The sequence below is a fragment of the Cadophora gregata genome (assembly GCF_030347475.1).
Source record: "Cadophora gregata isolate MNR1 chromosome Unknown scaffold_9, whole genome shotgun sequence".
Lineage (NCBI taxonomy): Eukaryota > Fungi > Ascomycota > Leotiomycetes > Helotiales > Ploettnerulaceae > Cadophora > Cadophora gregata.
In genome coordinates, this window is record NW_026695932.1 from 1378039 (window position 1) to 1398189 (window position 20151).

Sequence of the window (20151 nt, forward strand, 5' to 3'; positions counted from 1 at the left end):
CACCCTTCAACGTGCCTGGGTTCTCGTGGGGATTCTGTGTTGCAGGTAAATCACAAACACAACAGGCTTCTAGAAATTCGTTCTCGAGGCAGCAATGTGGGACCGTGTCAAGCCACCGAGGTTCTGTTCTACACCGAGCAGAATAATGAGGTTGCGCACGCAAGAGTACACAGCAGGACATAACTTCGTCCAGTGTCGCACGCAAGCAAACCCTCCTTTCCCCGCCAAATCTCGCGTCCCACTTGCCGGAAACATAAAAGTGGCTCAGGCAATTTTCAGACAGTTTTATTGGCTCAACTACGACCGCTGGTACGGTTCCCGTCGTGGACGTCAGTCCAAAAATAGCGCCCAATTCAAAAGTAGCACAGCCTCATCATGGCTTAGCCGATAGTTGCATCAGGCATTGGTTTATGCAACAGAAATAACTTGCACATCGTGATATTGCGTATCAAAGATCTCCACCGCTTCAATACAGTACTATTCGCACCCAGTACTTCCCAGCGTCATTACCAAGCGTTGCTGGGTCGAGGAAAAAGCACGTTGTCACGACTGGGTCATTGGGGGACATGTGCCCCCTGTCGATCATGCCCTGTCTCAGGATTTCTGCTTCAACACCAGAATACAGGACGGCGGTAAGCGAGGCAGACTTCACATGGCTGGGGTACTGCGAGACAACCTGCTCTTTTGGCAAGGGCTAGAACATGATTCAAATAACTTTGAGTCTAACGCCTGCCTGCTGCCCAAACCGTTCCTTGCTCGCACGCTGCCTGGGCCAGCGTTTGCAGTCGACAGCCAAACCGCATGCGGAACGATAAGCTGTGTGGTCTGTCGATCCGAACCCTGGGTTCCTTTTGCATCGACGAAACCATCATCCTAGTCACTGCAGAGTGTCGGATATTGAGGTCTTCCTGCGATCCTTCAGCCTTATAGTCAGGAGAACGGCCTAACCGAGCAATTATTAGCAGAAAAGTCGTGCCGTAGTAAGCCTGCCGCCTGCTGGCTTTCCGTTGTCAGAAGCTTCAGTGTACCCCCCGGTCCCAATGTTAGCTCGCCATTGGCGCCTAGGCAGCTGCTTTTACGTGCTCCTCTCACAGTTGCTATATCAATATACCTAAATCTGACACTTTAAGCCCTTGTCACCTCTTAAAACAGCTTGAAATTCTTCTATTTCAAGTCTAAATGATAAACTGAGCGGCCCCACAATTTAACATTGGGACTGGGGGGTACATTGTTGGTACTTAACATCCAAGCTTCCGTGCATTTGACTGGCGGGTAAGTGTCCTTCTCAGACAATGCGTTGGACATCTCACCGCACTCTTATCTCATGCTGGACCAGTACGATCCTTTCTCTTTGGCACCATAGAGCATTGATTGCAACCTTCGGAAACATGCCGTGATTCTGCCGAGATTTCAACTTTTCGTCTTGCCCTATCGAAGCCATCAAGTTTTTGTCTCGTAACTTACAGTGTAGACTGTGCTAGGTAAATTTGTGCCAAGTAACAAATATTGATTACCTCGTAAAGATGCAGATCTGTCGACACGAAATCGGGATGGGTAATTACCGCTGCCTGTTATCTTGAATCGCGATCGCAGTTGGTCGCATTCGGTCCTTGGGGCACTATGGACTCTGTATTTGGTAGGTCACTCAATGAAAGTCGGGGCGTAGGCCATGTTATTATTAGCCAGCACAAAGGAGGAAAGCCGAACTGAATTCCAGTGTATTCTCTTTCGCCTAGTGTTCCCAAAAAGTGCAAAGCTCTGGCACTGTGCAAACCAAAATGCCAATGGCAAAATAAATGCTCTGGCAAGGCTTATGAAGCCTTCTTTGACTGAAATTTGAAGTTGGTAAGAGTGTTGTAAACTTCCTTTCAGAATGCAACTAATGACTCTGGTAACCTTAAAAATGCTAGGTAAATAACCCCGAGGCACCGCATGTGGAGGCAACTATGGCGATGTCCAGTCCTCCTCACGGCGATGCATGCAGTCCATCTCGATTGTTGGCTGTAAATGGGTACTTCAAAAGGCCAAGTATTGCGAATTTCACAAGTCTTATTATTAGCAAAAGCAGCGCCTGGCAAAGCATAATTCCCACTAATGCATTCCTGCAAATGCCCTTCACGGGACCATCGAGCATGTCGACCTGACAGAAACTCTCAAGTTCAATCTCATCTGAACTAAAACGTTTCTCCAACAAAGTCGATAATATCTAGCAGGACAGAAGTTCGAGGTCATAGTCCCACAACAGGACAAATTCTTGCTCACAGCAGATATCGCACTAGGTACCTCTAGTGGTGTACCCGCCCGATCATGGTCATGGCTCAGCCTCCCGATGGCTTGTGATGATTCTCTTTGCACCGCACCTCACCTCCTGCGCCTTCTGCACCTCCAACCACCCTGGCGCCAGGACCATTCGCTGGCTCATGCTCATGCTCCCCACCGTGGTCATCCCCTCGAGCTTCTCTCGTCCCCTGTGGGACCTACTTCTCGCCCCTGCTCCTCCCCATCCCTACTCTTCCCATGCTTGTGGCCTAGCCCTGGAGCTCGATCCCTGTCGGCTCATAGGGCTGTCCAGCAAGCCAATCAGCAGCAGCCGGGTATCTTGGTTTCGGGCTCGCCGTCCTTGGCAAGAAGCGGGGAGCTAGCGTATGTGAGCCAATAATGGAGAGCTAGAGTACGAGTAGGCAGACTTGATATGAACTCGGTGTGGATGACATGCCCATGTTGCAAACAACAATATGACCGCATCGTCAATGGCCTTGATTAGGAGGAGGAGGAGGAACATGTGCTGACTGCCTAATCGACCGACGGAACGAGAGACTGAGTGAGACGACGATGGAACGAGGCCAATGACGTCGGGTTGCGAGCCAGTTGGTGGGCAGCAATGCGCATTACCTGGTATGCAGTGAGATATGACATGGAGGCAACGTTTTGAAAGTCCTGACCAGCTTCCATGACTTCCATAAGTTCCATGGATCCTGCTCGTCGACTTTACGTCCCGGTGATGCTGCACTGCGCTACTGTAAAGTACTTTACAGTACAGATGTCTCTCCGCCATCGTGAGTCGTCAACGCCTCAACGCGCGCGCGGTGGTCTGTGACACCGTCTAGAAGCCGTGACGGCAGAAGCAACAGGTGCCACAGGGTTGTCGTCTCCCTCTCCCAGATTTCGCTGCTGGAAACACGCTGAAGCCAACTATGCAGCCCGTATCCTCACCTCATTCGAAGCTGGATATGAAATGGGCTAATCTGCGCCTTTCGCGTTGGAAGGCGCTGTGAATCCAGATGTCACAGTAGGTAAGGACGACTTGGTCTGCTGGTTTGCAGGGACTGGCGCGATGCCAAAACCAGGACTCGAATCACAAATCACGACCCGGGTGCTTGGGACACACATGGCGGAATTGCCCGCCTGGACCAGATTTTTTTGGCGACGCCAACGCTGCACGAGCCCGAACTCTGGAACTCTGACTCCCTTTTTGGACAGCAACTCAACCCCATTATTATTACAGTATTCTTAGTGATAATGGTTTCTCGATCATCCAATCAAAATTGTAGCTCCTGGCACAACGACAAGACGGGAGGAATATTGCATGGGACAAAGTCTGCATTGAAGAAAGATAGACTTTGAAGCTAGAACCATAATTCGAAGCTTGCAATACCACTCACTGACTGTACAGAGGTATCGTCGCAAACATTTCTTGAAATGGAAGGGAAGGAAAAGACGAGAGGGGCACCCACCAAGGAGCTGTGCTCCGCACCGCATTTGTTCAGTTGAGGTTTGTTTCTCGAGTCCCAACGAGCCAACCCAACTTTCCATGTGGGAAACGACTGTGGGATCTGTCAAGTCCGCGTCCACCATGTCCCTTGCCGTCGATCATGTCCCTGTCCGTGGTAAATTGGTACTGTACTGTACAGTACTGTATGTAAACCTCGGGGGTAATGTATTTTTTGAACACGCTCGGACCTCCAAGGCCTTCCCATCCCAGAATGCCCAAGCAAAGCAAATAGAATAGGGGAGTTGCTCGTTTCGTACCTCTAACCTATCAGCATCGATTGAGCATATTCCCCTGTGTGTTTGTAACTTTGTAAATTACTGTAGCCTTGTGTCGCAATGTCTCAAGCTCCTTGACTTCCCGCCCCCACCCCAGGATCCTTGCAACACGTACTCCAAATTACCTAACCTATCTATATTCTACCACACCCGTCTGGCTGGGCCAGCCTAGAAACCCCTAAAACTGATCAGTGGGCGATGGATCTCCAAGCCCGGACGGAGTCGTCGAGTGCTTGTAGTCATTATTATTATTGCCTCATTGGTAGGCTCGTCTCATGTTCTGCCGGTAACCACCAAGACTTCATCCTCAACCCATCTCGCCCTCGTCCACTTCCAATCTACGGAGGTACTGTACTTCGTAGCCCAGCCCAAGGCACCAAACTGCCACCCGTGTGGGGTCATGAAATGACTTGCCACGTGAGTTTCTATTTACTGGGGTCATCCCGACCAGGACTCAGTGGCGCCAAGTCGCCGACTGAGAGGATCACTTGCAGGGCGTAGCGGTAACTTCGGACGGTAAAGTCAAGCCTAGGAATGCTGAAAAGTTAACGCCGGAATTAAGGAATTAACGCCAAGACTTCCAATAATCCTTAAAGCTTAAGGGACTATTAATTCAGGAATCACTAGGCTTGATTAGGCATCAAGGTACATTAGCAAGTAGCTGTTTTAGGCCAAAAATCCCTTAATTTAATAAACACCTATAAAATCCCTAGTTCTACAATTATTAGTTCACACTACCTATAAGTATATCCTCGTCGTTAGACTCTAGTTCGTTCTCTATTTAAACGATATTATCTTCTATATTTAATAGTATCTCTTCTAATAATACCTCTTCCTCTTTCTCCCTTCGTTTACTCTCAGCTTTTATCTCTTTTTCGCCTAATCGAGTAGCCCTTAGGAAACGCGTATTAATATAAATAAAGCATAGTATATCTATTCGTTCAATTAACAGCCTATTTCGCGTCTTAAACTATAAAAGGTTTATAGTAGAGAATACTCGTTCACTAAGAACTGAATTTACTATCGTATAAAGAAGTATAAGTGCTAGTCTTAATAGTTCAGGGGAACCTAGAGTCTATAGCTTATTAGTTATAATATTAATTGGAATAGAGATATATAACTTATAGAGATCTGCTAAAAGAGAATCTTATTATTTATAAAATATTCCTAATAAGGCTTTTACAAGTTAAAGTTACTGTTACGGACCCCTTGGCGCTACGGTTCAGTTGGCACCTATATAATAATAAAACTATTAGTAGTACTATAGGGGCATTAGTACTAACGAGGGAGCGGTACTATTAATAGGGTAGTACCAGCTAGGGAATAATATAGGGCAAGCGAGTAGTACTGCTATACACTCACGCTTCAGTAGTAATAGTTACTTAGATCACGGTGGATAATAGGTCACGTGATAGATCCCTAGATCCCTGGATCCCCTTATAGGAAAACGGATCTAAGGATCTAAGGATCTAGTATCTTAAGGGATCTAAGGCGAACGAAGGTTCTATATAAGACTAGCACGTCTGCTATTAGATAGGAGCTTCGTGCTTAACTTCAAATAGTATTCTAATACTTAGTAACTATCTTTCGTCTACGTGATACACCTACCTCTTAATTATCAGAGATTAACTATAGCCTTCTGTATTTATAGCGAGTAAATACCGGACCGTTACAGTTACCTACTTTCCTATGATGTTACATCTATTACGTAAAGCCTCCCTCTCTAATCTTATTTAAAATAAAGTTATTTACATTATCCTCTTACTTTAAAGCAATAACATAGTATTAATTCTTAAGGGAAAGTAAAAAAGCAGCTAAGTAGATATCAAGAAGTTACGTATTTATATAATAGTTCTACCTACTCTTACCTTCTCGAGAGCAATAGGTTTCAACCTCTTACTACTAGCTACCTATACTTAGAACGTGATAATCTTGAAAATAGCGATTAAGTCTTATCTACTAAGGATATACCTTATTAAGAGTAGTATAATTTAATTTAAATATCTTTTATTCGTTATAGATCAGCTCTAAGAAAGTCTTCAGCGAAGTGAGCTTTTACTAATTAGAGTAGTCCTACTTTAGCTCGGATTTAATCCTTACTAAGTTATTACTATTATTATTAAGTCGATCTATATATAATTAAAGTAATTCAGAGCTCCTAGTAATAGATTAAACTTAAAAGTATTATGTTCCTTAGCATATTAGTACAGTAGAAATTAAGGCACGAATACCGCTATTAGCAGCTATAGAATCACGAAAGTAAGCGAGCTATTTATCGCTTTTAGCAAAGAAAGATATAATAGTATTCGGAATAGACTTAAAAAAAGCTCTAATTTAAGTGTAAATTTACTATCTCCTATTATCCTTTCCTAGAAATAGAAGATCCTTAAATATAAGCTAAATACCGTAGGAGTCACACAGGGATGAAATAATATAGCTATAACCTGGTTCTAAAGGTAGGGTTTTCTAGATAGCTCGTTAAGTACTATAAGTATCAGAAGAGAAACTCGTCTAGCGAGGAAATATATTATTAGTAATTAAATTAGCGTATTTAATAATATTTTTAACTATCTATTCTGCTCTAGCTTTAATAGCTCTAATTACCTCACTCTTCTAATAGTATAATATTCCTCTAACTAAGAATAATATATTTTCAACGTGTACCTTTCCGATATTTAATAATCTATCGCTAACGATTTATATATAAGAGGCTATATCGGTAATTCCTTAAACAAAGTTCTTAATTTTATCGTAGCAACTCATAAGAAGGGAATTACTAAGAGTATTATAGTAAGGAGGTATATAGTTGATTTTATACTAGAAAGCTTACTATTCCGGAGTCGAGAATATAGAGAAGTTTACTATAGAGGTATATATAGTAAGAGTAAAAAGCTTATCTGCAGTTATATCTTTAGAATCGTAGAAATTAGCAATAGATAGTTGTTTTTTCCGTAAAGATTTAGTATCCTTTCTAGTCTCTTTTATAGCTTTCTTATACTTCTCGCACTTTATAAGATATAGCTTTTATATCTTTATAATATTCTATAATTTCTCTTACCTATAGTGTTTACACTCCCCTTAATCTCGTCCTTCAACGTCTTTATATCTCCTGAATTATTCTTTTATATATTTATCCTTAGAGCTAGCTTACCTATTCGTAGAGGCACGCTAGGTGTTTATACCACGTTATATAGGTATCGTAGTAAGTCGTAGTATTAATAAAATAGGTGAAAAGTTAATTTTAAGAGATTTAGATCTAGGTAGGATTTTTAAGCAAATAAAGGCCTCTGATTAGCTGAAATGAGCTAAGCGAGAAATAGGCCTGTTCCTTAGCAGTTAATTCACAGTTAATACTTAAGGACTATTAATCTTGGCATTAAATTTAATGACCCCCCCATTAAATTTAATAGTGCAACCCTAGTCAAGCCCTCAAATCAAGCCCATCTGCTCCGAATCGATCCTCGATGATGGCTCTTCTCCACACGTTGGACAGCTGCTGCCGACGGGAATCCTTTTCTCCTAACCGGTCCGTCAGAAGTCGAGGTGTCTCTCATGTACAGCACTGTGGAAATGGTCGAGCTTGAGAGACTTCAAAAGGCCTCGCGGGTGTTCAAATCACAAAGTTAGTCCCTGACACAAACTTGCAATCCGCCGCTCCTTTCCCAACCAGAAAAAAGTATAAAAAGGAAAAAGAAAAAAAAAGGAAAAAAAATTGCGGGTGACAAAAACAGACGCGAGTCGGTCAACTCATTCAAGGCGACCATGTGCCATGGGCTCCCATTGGCATGGCACTGGGTTGATCAAATGAATGCAACACGCAGGTGCGCGCATGCAACCCACGAATCTCATCCTATCCACGCGCTATGCGGTTGCGATGTCTTGAAGTCGTACGACGACTATGTTCTCGTCTTTACAATTAAGACGAGAGTCTAGCCATGGTCTTGAGTTCAAGAGCAGACTTAGCTAGCGATTATTGAGGTTGTGGCCGAGTCGTTGAAATGCATCTGCCGCGCCAGTAGTGACACTTCGCTGGCCCTCCAAGTGCTGCTCCCGCAGGGGGCAGGTGGGCAACGCAGCTAACAACAGGCCTGCCTTGCTCCTCCCCATACAGTAAGGGTCAATATTTATTAGGAACCTCTCGTGGCGTTTTGTGCAACCGAGAGACTGGGAGCGCGATTGAATTGGGCCTGAATCGAACTCTATCTGTGCCGGTGACAGGGGCTGCCGAGGATCGACCCGTCGAGATAGTTGAGACATTGTCGATTACAGATCCTGCAAGTCCGCAATCCATTCCTGTTGCAGTTGAAGAAAGGAGAGAAGAGGAGAGGAGAGAAGAATAGGTTGCCGACAGAGAGGTGGGAAGAAAAAGAACAGTAGAGTAACATGCCATCAGTGAGCATCCGCTCCCCCTGGTGTCTGCGACTGGTATTGGCCTTGGCTCTCAGTATTGATTCCTCTGCTTGGTGCTCTATCTGCTGGGATTCCCGCACCCAAAAGTGTACTTCGAAGTGTATCAAATTATGCTGCGCCGGATGGCAGCGCAGCGCCACAGCAAAGGTATGCCTCTTTGTTTCGACTCCCTTCCCCCCCCCCCCCCCCCCCCCGTGTGGCTTGATGGTTTTGGACTTCATCTGACTGTCCAAGTGGACCTTCAACTATTACTTCAGTTTCATTTAGTGTAGTTCGAATACTTGGCTATTGCAAGTAAAGCCGTTCGCAACTTGCTTTGGTATCCGATTCTCTGGGTCCCCTGTGTTCCTATAAGCTTTTCTACATACTAATTTTCATTCGTCTCAGACCTCTTCGATAAAGGAACTTTACATACCTCATTCGGATAGTTCCAAGTATTCCGAAACTAAGTTGAAAGGGACTGTACGGTTCGCGAAACTTCGCCTTTCCAAGGGTGTACTTGGTTTCCGTGGCGGAAAAGCTCACTATCAGAGCAATTACTGATCTCCTGGTGGTGAACATTTATGCAAAGCAATCCAATGCCCTGCCTTGGTCAATCCGATGGTTAAATGCGTGATTGTGATCCGTATCAATTCGGATTTTGTACATATGTTCCACTGCCTCTTCCGCTTGAGATGTGGTAGATCTATTCTCGTCTTATAAGATTTAGGGCCAGTGTTGTCGGTCCATTGTTTGAAAGCGTGGCTAGCCAGGAATCGTTGGGTTCCGTACTTCGTTAAGCTTCAGGCTTTGGGCATCGTGGTCTGTCTATACTTGTCTTGATCGTTCTTGGCTGCGAGGTCGATCACAATGGCCCACCTATCAATTCCGTATGTTCTCTTCTCACTGCCTATAACAAAACACCGCACGATACCACAGGCGGAACAGTGCTTACATTCTTTACTTTATTGCGATCGGTTCGGATTCAGGAAAGATGAGATTAAACTAATATGTTCTCTCCGTATCTGGCTCGGTCACCAATCATTTGAGTGAATCGTGTTCTGCGGAAGCTTTTCTTGGATCACCGCTCCTAAGGCAGTTCCAGCGCATCCCTCCTCCCTCCTTCGAGGGGTGTGAGAACGTATCAAAGACTCGCAACCTCTTACCTCGACCCTCATCCAGTGACAGGTGTATTCTCAAACCTCTACATGGCATGCGCTTTCACATATCTCTGTCACGAAATGTATTACAGCCCTGACTTCTTGAAGCGTTGCTCCATCCTTTATTCTGCCTCTATTTTCAAGTGGCTTTTCAGTTGCGGGTTCACCTAGTCTCACGACATATTCAGACCTCAGCCATCAGAAATAGCATGCCTCTTGGACTATCAGTACTGCTATCAGCACGTAGCTTGTTTCTATCCTTCAAATGCCTGTATTACTCAAGATGTTTCCGTACATAAGACGAGCACTTTGTCTTAGATCCTCAACGTCCATGTATCTATTTGTTTCATAACCCATTTTGCTACTTTTCCATAGCCTTCCTCGAAGAAAGTATGGCCCTACTCCAATATCTGTGAGGGAGGTAGAAGTCAAACGTTCGCCTGAGTGGCGACTGCTCCTCAATTCCATCAGCGTGAAAGGTCGGTGGAAGTGACGACTTTCGGAGCAGAAAGGCCTGGAAGTCAATATGTCTTAATGCAAACCAGCTGTTTTTTGAGCGGTTGTACTTTTCGTACTTCTACCCAGCCAACTCGCTTTCAGTAAAGTTCACTGAGCCTTCCATAACAATCAAACTTGCTGCTGACGGTCTATAGTTGAGGGATTAAGACCAAGTCCGAAGGCGTGCTTGAACCCGACTGGGAATCCGGTTAGCTAGTTGAGTGTGGTAAAATAGGAGCGGAAATGGGCTATCATGTCCCCCGTGTACATGACGATGAGTTTTCGTGTACTGCACAATACAATGCGTTAGGATAGAAGAGGCCGATCGAGCTACAGCCTCTACAGCGAAACCCCAATATTTTCAGATGCGTATCTTTAGATTCCTTTTGCTCGTAACTTGGCTCTATTTGTAATTGTTTCCTATTTATATCTCTATGATATTAGAATGTAAGCTATTTTACGTATCTGTTCTTATCTAAATGCTCACAAAGTAATAGGAACAATGTAGCAATGGAACCCTACTAAAAAGGAAAGGAATACCTTGAACGTAAGAGTTTCGACTCTCCCTTTAGAGGGTTTTTATCCTCCTGTCTTCGCAGATCTTGGCATGAAGAAGCTGTGATATTGCGCATTTGCTGAGCCCAAGGGCATGACTCTTTGTGGATCCACCTTCCAAATGTCCGATAATTCTTGCTGTTTCGCTTCAGAGCTGGGAAGGTGGCATCTGAATCCAAACAAAGCTAGGCTTGGCTAAGCTTAAATCACTTACTATTTTTGGTTAGCGTCAACATTTCAGGAGTGGCGTTCTGCCACGGTGGGGTGGCTGAATTGCTTGTGGTTCAAGGTTGTTCCGCTCCGGCGGCGCAAGAGCGGAGGAGAGCCTGGCTCCTGGGACGAAGCTCCTAAACGGCGATCATCGTGTAGCTAACGTGTTATCAACGCCTTATTTGTAACTGTCGTCATAACGTTCGCCCACGACTCGCACACAAAGCATCAGCATGGGTACTTGATATTCGTATACAGCAAGGTCTTCTACCCTTTTGATCCGAGCCGAGTAACTGCAAACAAAATGGGACGGCTTGCGTGGTATGCTGGAGTAAGCATCTGAAGCTCCATCACGATGCCCGGATCAAGTGGCTAACGGCTACAGGTGTCTACGGCCCTGGCTGGAGGGGTTATACTTTCTGCCTTCAATCAACGGGCAAACTTCTATTCGGCGTGTGTTTATATGGCACAAAGCAACCTTTGCCTGATGGTATGCTGGCCGCTCGAACAGTCCTTGCAAACGACACTGACTAACTCGCTTGGCAGATATTGATCAACCTGATCCTTTTCGTCTACGGATCTTTCATGTACGGACTGCAGCGACTTTGTTATGGAGCACTTCGGCCTATTGAAATCGAACAACTTTACGAGAAGTCTTGGTTCGCAATAACGGAAACATGTCTTGCAATGACCATATTTAGAGAGGAAGTCGGTGCATGGTTCTTGGTGATGTTTGTTGCCCTCTTGACGGGTAAGGTATGGGGATGGATCGGAGATGGGAGAGTGGAGATTCTCGAACAGCAACCACCTGCGAATCCACGTCTTTTCCATATTCGGCTTTCTCTGTCCTTGGGCATGTCTGCCGTGTATGATCTCTGGCTGATGAAGTACACCATCAACACCGTTATCCAGCAGGCGAGGCCGAATATGATGGTGATGTTTCTTTTTGAGTTTGCCATCCTCACCACATCATCATTTGCGACGGCGTTGCGATACGGCATATCATTAGTAGAAAGCAGCGTGGTAAAGCAGCAAACCCAGGAACGACTTGCTGAGCGGAGGAGAGAGGTTAGAGAAGAGAGGGCCGAGATGATTCGTCAAAGGGAAACCGCAGCTGCGGGAGGTGCTGAAACAGCTGATGCAAGTGCGCCTTTGCCTTTCGAAGATGATGTGGACGAAATGGATATTGAAGTTCCCGGATGGGAGGCAAAAGGCCAATGGGTATTGACCCTAGACTTGATCACTGGTAAGCAAACACGCTTTCGCTTGGACAGTTTCTGCTAATTCGGTAGATTTTGTCAAATTGGGCATTTACGTTTCGTTCTTTGTTATTCTACTCATGTTCTACGGTCTCCCAATTCATATTATGCGAGATCTGTTCCTTACAGCACGGTCTTTCACCAAACGTCTGAGGGCTTTTGTGAAATATCGCAAGGCCACGCAGGATATGAATGCAAGATACGGGGATGCTACAGTAGAGGATATCCAGCGGGAAGATACTTGTATCATCTGTAGAGAGGAAATGCGACCATGGTCTGTCACAAATCCAGAGCCTCCACCTGCGGCACCCGCGGAAGCACCCCCGATAAGACCTACTACTACCATTAATGAACGAACTCGGCCTAAGAAATTGCCCTGCGGCCATATCTTGCATCTCGGTTGTCTCAAGAGCTGGCTTGAGCGGCAACAGGTCTGTCCAATATGTCGTCGACCCGTGATTGATGCCGCCGGAGCTCAATCTGCAAATAATGGCAACCCAGTAGCTCAAGAACCACAACCTGGCCCTGGTCAGCAGGATGGTGCTGGAGCACAGGCCCAAGCAGCTGTCAGACCTCAGCGTAGGATGCGGATGCTCAACCTTGGGCCTCTGAGAGTTGGCTTCGGCCAAGCTAATCTCCAAGATTTTGCACAAGGTCTCGCTGGGCAGCAACAAGGACAAGAGAATGGAGTAGGCGGAGCCGGAAATGCGAGGATTTATGGTTTGGAGCTGGGATTTCCTCGTCGAGCCCAAGCACAAGGCCATGTGGGGGAAAATCTGAATGCGGCTGGGGCAAGTCCTATCCAGGATCAGCTTCAACAGCTCGAGCAGCAAGTTTTGGCAGAGATTAGAGCTCTGCAAGTAACACAGCAAGAGCTACACTTAGTGCAGCTCTTGCAGGTAGAGCTTACTAGGCTGCGGCTGCTACAAAATGGAGCGGCAGATCCATTGGCACCAACTTTTCAGATGCCACAGGTAAACCAACTGCCACAACTTTCACTTCCACCTATAGGACCATTGGGAAATGGCAGAAACCCCTCGCAGTACGCTACTCCTCAGTTGGCAAGACATGTGGCGCGACCGAATACAGCCGCTATACCCTCAGGCAGTACCAACCTCCCACCTGGCGTAACTATCCCAGAAGGATGGTCCCTTCTTCCGTTGGAAAGATTAGATGGCAGCGCCGCCATCCCGCAACCAACAAGTATGGCAACTACAGCATCTACAGCCACCACGCAAAGTGGCACCAGCCCTACAACCGGTATTTCTAATAATACCTTGTCATCCACGCCGAGAATAAACCCCGAAGATCACTCAGGGGCTTTGTCTACTGATTCGTCCGACACAAACGCCATCCACACTCCACTGTCAATAGCAGCTGACCAAGCCAGCATCGCAGCCCCGAAGACCTCAACGCAAAGTACCACCTCTACCTCCAGTAGCACAAGGGAATCCACCGCAGCACAACCGGAGGATACAAGCGCAAATGTCTTGCCTCACTGGGGCTCCAATCAACTATATATGGGCTCAAGTTCTGTGGCCAATCCGATCAGTAATGCAGAAGAATCTTCCCCCAGAGCGTTGGCAGCACAAACCCCCACAATTGTTGATGTGCAGGGCAGTATGGATAGTACGGCTTCTTCCACGGCTGAGGAGGGATTATCTTCATCACGAGATACCCATGAAGAGGAGCGCAGGAAGGAGAAGGGGAAAGCGAAAGCTGCCACGGTGGAGGATACAGTTGACGAGGCAGAAGGGGCTTAATCCAGGGCAGACTGATACCTAGCTTCGTTGTCGTATTTGACAGTGTATTCTTGATGGTGCATGGAGCGGAGCGACCTTTAGGCTTGTTGTATTTGTAACTCGAACGAAAGTTCAGAAGCGTATCACATACTTGCGCTCGTACATGCTGACTTTTTATCTGGATATTGCTGAAAAAGGTTTGTGCTGGCCCTGAACCAACTGGTCAGCGCTTCTCAGCTGAACTTTGACTTATCGGCATGATAACCAAAGTTCCTTCTCCATTTTGCCTTCCCCCTCATGTAAGTTGTTGAACACAGTGGATGGAAGGCCTTGGGAATTTTGACGTCAGTCTACTATTAAAGCATTGCTGAGTTAGATCACATCTTTTCCAAATCTTATTTGTACAAGAACCCCCCCATCCCTCCGCCACTGGCATCTAGGCAATTGCATTTATGGTACTAGAGTTATTTCCCCTCACAGTTGCTCTGTTAATATACCTAAATCAAATCACGTTAACCCTTTGTCACTTCTTAGAATAACTCTGGTCTGTCGACCTCAGACATGCCTACGAGACCATCGACTGACTCGGTAGTGAAGAAGCGTCCGCCTCCGAGCACAACAATCGGAACCCCATCAAGGTGATTTCGCTGCAGTACTTCAATTTCAGGAGATCTAATCGTCGGGCTTGTTAGGGAGAACAGGTCTGGCAACATGCTGCAAGACGAACCTTTTCGAGAACTATTCGTTCCCCAAACGTGTTAAAGTGTGTAGAACGTGAATACCTGACTTCCTTGAAAGCTTCGACGCCCAAGACATCGAAACGAATCAGAAGACGATAGGTAAGTTACACAATACTTACCTCGGCAAAGCAGTAGACAAGGATTATAGTCTGTTTCATTGTGACAAGGCAGTGAACCGGTATGACTGCAAGTACCGGGCACATTCACGAGTCTTGTTGCATATAGATTGCCGAATAATAGCACTCCTGCCAGTGTCCCTCTTGTTGCAGGGAGCCGCAAGATCCTCGATAAGGATGGCCATACTGCAGTAGAACACAGAAGAATCCGGACATCTGAAGAAGGGGAGTTTACGACTTTGAAGCAGTGAGAATTGATAGTGTGGTTGCATCTTGGAACTGCTTGTTCAACAACATTCGCGCAGGCAATCTTCGCGACATATTGGGCAAGATGGCAATTCACTGCCTTCTTGACACGTCCGCATACAAGTCGCATACCGTTCATTTCGACCATATATTTCCCATAATCCTGTCCAGAGGTATTATTCTGCAAGGCATAATCGCAAAGACTGTAATGGCAGTCAGAACCCTTCGGGCAAGCAAGAACTCCGTGTGGTTTCAGAATGGCATCGGGCAAGGCACTGGTGGCCATAATCGCTGAGATAATGGTTATAAATCAACTGGCGGCCTGGTTCTTGACTGATTTTCTCGAGATCGTTAGATTTTGAGGCGCCGATATGGGTATCTGGATGTTAACAGATGCTGAAACTTCTGCCAGTAGCATTATCCACTTGTAGCAGTCCAAGCATGTCATCCAACATCTGTACACTTATATTGGTATCTGAATGCCCGATGAGATAAGAACTGTCTATGTTCGCTACGTTGTTTGTTGTTTCAGCTGCTAGTCTTTGGGGATCCAACCTTTTTCGCCATGTTACTTCGCACGAGCGAAATGATGAAGATATTGGCTTCCTCACCACAAAAGTCACGTAATTGTCAGCTTTGTCGTCAACGGCATCGTATCATAGTCTCCAAGTGAAGTGTAAAAGAATCCCTGCTGGTTGATGCGTCCGATAATCATTTCCGACATTGCAACTGGCATTCCTGTCATTACGGCCTCGACACGGAGAAGGATCGGTGGATTTGGGCCACAGCTTAATGTCACTACCATGCTTCAAGATACTGAATGACATGGCTTGAAATGAAAGAAGAGCGTGCGCAATGACTGGAAACTATCTACAGTAACCAAGCGATACCTGATTAGCAACAAGTTCTTACATTGGTTTACGTGGCGTCAATACAAAAAACCATACCGCAACAACTCGCTCATCGGCGTTTGGCCAGCAGTTTCTACTCTGCTTGACAGTCTGGTTCTCGTTTCCATTAGCCACCGCAGAGTTGGTGAATCACTCCCGGTCAAGAGCCTCTTCATCTCGGTGACTCTGAATACTTTCACAATCCCTGCGGAATTTCGCGCGTAGAGCTAGTAAATGCCTTCTGTAAGGAACGAGAGCAGTGACGTCCAAACTGCTTTAAATACATTCGCAAACAATGCAATGAGCGAGCGCATGTGTTATATTGACCTCCCAGGAGCTGCTGTGTGACTTCTGTTGAGCAATGTTGGAGCCGCCATCTTCAACATGTGTGATCCAGAAAAAAACACCTTCTTCTACATACCATGGACATCGGGAGTATTTTGAGTGCTTTTGTGATTGCCGAGATCCGAGTAGATGGTAGTACGGATGAGATTGGAGCTCTGTGGTCGCATTTATCGCTGTACATTTTATTGGGACACAGGAAGTGGTAGTCGTCCGGATGCAGTCGTGCAGTCATTCAAATTGCTTGGTCAAATGGATATGGACCGACTGGCTGTTTTTCAGTGTTGCGGATGCCCCCCAGCTTTCGTCTAATGGAGGCACCTCTTGACCCTCGAGTTCCTTGCAGTTATTGCCACATATGTAGGCGTCCATGTTGGTCTTCCGGCCAGCTCTAGCGATCACTCGAGGATCCTTAACCTCTAAGCACTGACTTACTCTTACTCCCGATGCGAATGAAATTCTCCACGCCAGCACCTACAAGGTACTACATGAATTGGTTCAATGCACGGTTTGTGTAGTAATTCAACACATTCAGTAGGCTCCACATCTCGTCAGGAAAAGTGCGTCTTACACAATGATAATTGGACCTAGGTGGGCGATGCGTGAGGATGGAAACGGCATTTTCATCTAGCTGGCCCTCAATTACGACCTCCCCGTTTCCGGAAGTCCTTGGCTTTGAACGACTTCGTGGCTCAATGCTGAGAGCAAGGCTTCGCACCATCCTGAGTGTTGAGCTTCGACACAATCAAGAATATCGTCATTGGTCGAGGACACTTGCATCGGGCATATCAGAACATTACCGGCAGCTTCGCTGAGAATCGGCCTCAAAGAGAAAGTTATGTCTGGGCTTTGCGCACATGTGGGTGGAGGTATGCAAAGAGGAGCTGGGTTTTTGGTTGCCTTGTCCAGTAGAAAACGTATTACATTGGCGAAATGGGAGCCGGCAGAGACGCCACATATTCTGGAGACTTCCCACAACAGGAATTGATGTGGTGAGTTTAATATAATACCAAGAAGCTCTCTCAAGATTCCACGTGGATTCTGACAATGCAGTCGGACCACGGTTTCAAAATGTCCTTGTTGTCAAGCTCGACAGTGCTTGTCGCAAAGTGATTGTGGGAGCTCAGGCTGGCACTTATCCAGGGTTGGTCTCCCTTACAGTCACGGTTAGCAACGAGCAAATAGCTGTTGATATCTTCAATTGAGTGCAAGCAGAGTAAGATTTCTTCTCCCGGCCGTCTAAAGGCTTCCCAGTACCTGCGTCATTGTTCTTTGGCCCTCTTACGTGCTGCTGCTGTGTGAGGAAACATTAACTGGGCCCCTAGCCCACAGAGACAATCAAAATTCGTGTGATGGATCTGGTTTTGGAAACAGGAGTAAGCTCAGACTATGCCAATAATTAGTCGTGGATCTTCAATGAGCGCAACTCTCGTTCTCCTGCAAGAACTATGCCCACCTCAAAGCTCCTTCTGAAAAGTAGAGATATTTAGAGTGTATGATGATTCCATTACTTCGGGGGGATTTCTAGCTCTATATATCTACGCCCTATTTCCTAATTCGGTATAGTATTAAGCTAGCTCTTATGACTTCTAAAACCGGAAGGTTTCAAAAAGCTCTAGCTTATGAAACTAGTAAATTCCTGAAATAGGAAGGAAACCTTCTAGTTTCTAAAACACCGGAATTACCTTAGCTTCTAAAACACCGGAATTTTCCTTATAAGGTTTCCTAGCTTCTAAAACATCGGAATTTACCTTATAGCTTATAAACACTAAGAGTTATATATTCCGAAACTATACTAGGAATATCTAACTCTAATAGCCCCTTGTAAGATATATATATATATTTATTATATTTTATCTTAAGGTTTTTTATTTTAAATTTAAAGCTGATATAAATCGTAATTGTTTATTATTATCTAATCCTTTTGTAAAGCTATCAGCTAATTGGACGTTAGTATTTACATATAATAAGCTTAGTTTATTATTAGTTATTTCGTTTCTTATAAAGTAGTATGTTATATCGATATGTTTACTTCTTTTATAAAATTCAGGGTTATTAGCTAATTTTAAAGCTGATTCACTATCAGTTAATAGTTTAGGTATATTTGAGTCTTTTTTATATATTAGTTTATTAAAGTAATTTATTAAGTTATTTAAGTATATTATTTCTTTAATAGCTTCTTTAAAAGCCATATATTCAGCTTCGCAACTTGATAAAGCTATAGTTTTTTGTAATATACTAAACCAGCTTATAATACAGTTATTTATAAAGTATATATACCCGCTAGTACTTTTTCGGCTATTAATATCACCTCCCCAGTCTGCGTCTGTATAGCCTAATAATTCTAGAAAAGTCTTATTATTACAAATATAGTAGGTTCCTGAATATGGATATTTATTAAGATACTTCCATATTAGGTCTAGTGCTTTAAAGTGTGATAAATCAGGATTAGATATATATCTAGCATATTAACCGGTAGCGTAGCTTATATCGGGTCTAGTTTTAGTTAATAAGTGTATTAAGGAGCCTATTTGTTATTGATATAATTGTAAATCATCTTTATTAGCTATATTAGTAGCTTTTTGTAATTTTACCTGTAATAGTCCGGTATTTACTCGCTGTAAATACAGAAGGCTGTAGTTAATCTCTAATAATCGAGAGGTAGGTATATTATATAAACGGAAGATAATTACTAAGTATTAGAATACTATTTAAAGTTAAGTATAAAGCTCTTATCTAATAGTAGACGTGCTAGTCTTATATAGAACCTTCGTTCGCCTTAGATCCCTTAGGATACTAGATCCTTAGATCCTTAGATCCGTTTTCTTATAAGGGGATCTAAGGATCTAGGGATCTATTATATAACTTATTATCTACTATAATCTAAGTAACTATTACTACTGAAGCGTAAGTATATAATAGTACTACTTACTATCCTATATTATTCCCTAGCTAGTACTACCCTATCGATAATACCGCTCCCTTATTAGTACTAATACCCCTATAGTACTACTAATAGTTTTATTATTATATAAGTGCTAACTGAACTATAGCGCTAAGGGGTTTATAATACTATCCTCCTTTTAGCCTAGTGTAGTCCCTATATTTAAGTATAACCTTAAGAAACGTTAATAGTTACTAATAACTATTTTCCTTATCTATTATATCTAGTATTATAAAGAAATCGAGTATCACTTAGATAAAGAAAAAACAGAGTATCTAGCTCGCGCTTTATATTAAGTGTATTATATAACTCGTAAAGCCTTATTCCTTCTACTATAGCTTTTCCTATACTTACTTCTTAGATTTATCTATTTCGAAATAATACTCCGAGTATATTCGCTTAAAGTATTATAATTATAATACCTTAGGGTATATTAAGAGGTTTACTCCTAAATAACCTATATATTAGTTTAAGATAGGAAAAACTATAACCCTTACTCGTCCTCTAACGCCTCCTTCTAAGCTTATTAAGGATAATCTTACTTCTTAGTTCCTTACCTTTAAACCTAACGCTTACTTAGTGTCCTTCTTTAAGGGCCCGGTCCCGGACCTTAGGTCCTTTTCTTTCTAAGTAAACCTGGATTTCTTTAATAGAATTCCTATAGAAGCTTAAGGTAGTAGAGGTTAGATTTAGGTTCTTAAGTATTTTCTGATTATAAGTACCCTTTCTATTTAATTAAATATTTTAGTTTATTATAGAAATACTAATAATCGAGAATAGCCTTTACTTCGTATTTAGCGTTTAGATTAATTAGTTATATTTTAGTAATAGAAGCGGGTAGCGCTCTTAGCGATACTAGTTCAAGGAGAGATATATAGAATACTAGGTAGATATTTATTATTTTTAGTAGAGCTAGTTAATAATTAACTAGTCCTTTAACTTTAGTAATCCTAAATAGTCTTAGCTTTTTATAATCTAATTTATAACTTAGTTATTTAGTTATAATATTCTTT

At 43.9% G+C, this 20151-nt stretch overlaps 2 protein-coding genes across 2 annotated transcripts; both read left to right on the forward strand.

Moving 5' to 3' along the window:
• Positions 1-8430: 8430 nt before the first annotated feature.
• Positions 8431-9000, forward strand: ONS95_014756 (uncharacterized protein; the record flags this gene model as incomplete). The annotated part of the gene is made up of 2 exons (XM_058508430.1): positions 8431-8604; positions 8845-9000. The coding sequence occupies 2 exons, from the start codon at positions 8431-8433 to the stop codon at positions 8998-9000; spliced, it is 330 nt and encodes a 109-aa protein (XP_058356117.1).
• A 1910-nt stretch (positions 9001-10910) lies between these two features.
• Positions 10911-14581, forward strand: HRD1 (E3 ubiquitin-protein ligase hrd1). The gene is made up of 4 exons (XM_058508431.1): positions 10911-11190; positions 11245-11349; positions 11406-12105; positions 12152-14581. Exons 1-4 carry the CDS (start codon positions 11164-11166, stop codon positions 13879-13881), a joined length of 2562 nt encoding a protein of 853 aa, XP_058356118.1. The 5' UTR covers positions 10911-11163; the 3' UTR covers positions 13882-14581.
• The last annotated feature ends 5570 nt before the right edge of the window (positions 14582-20151 follow it).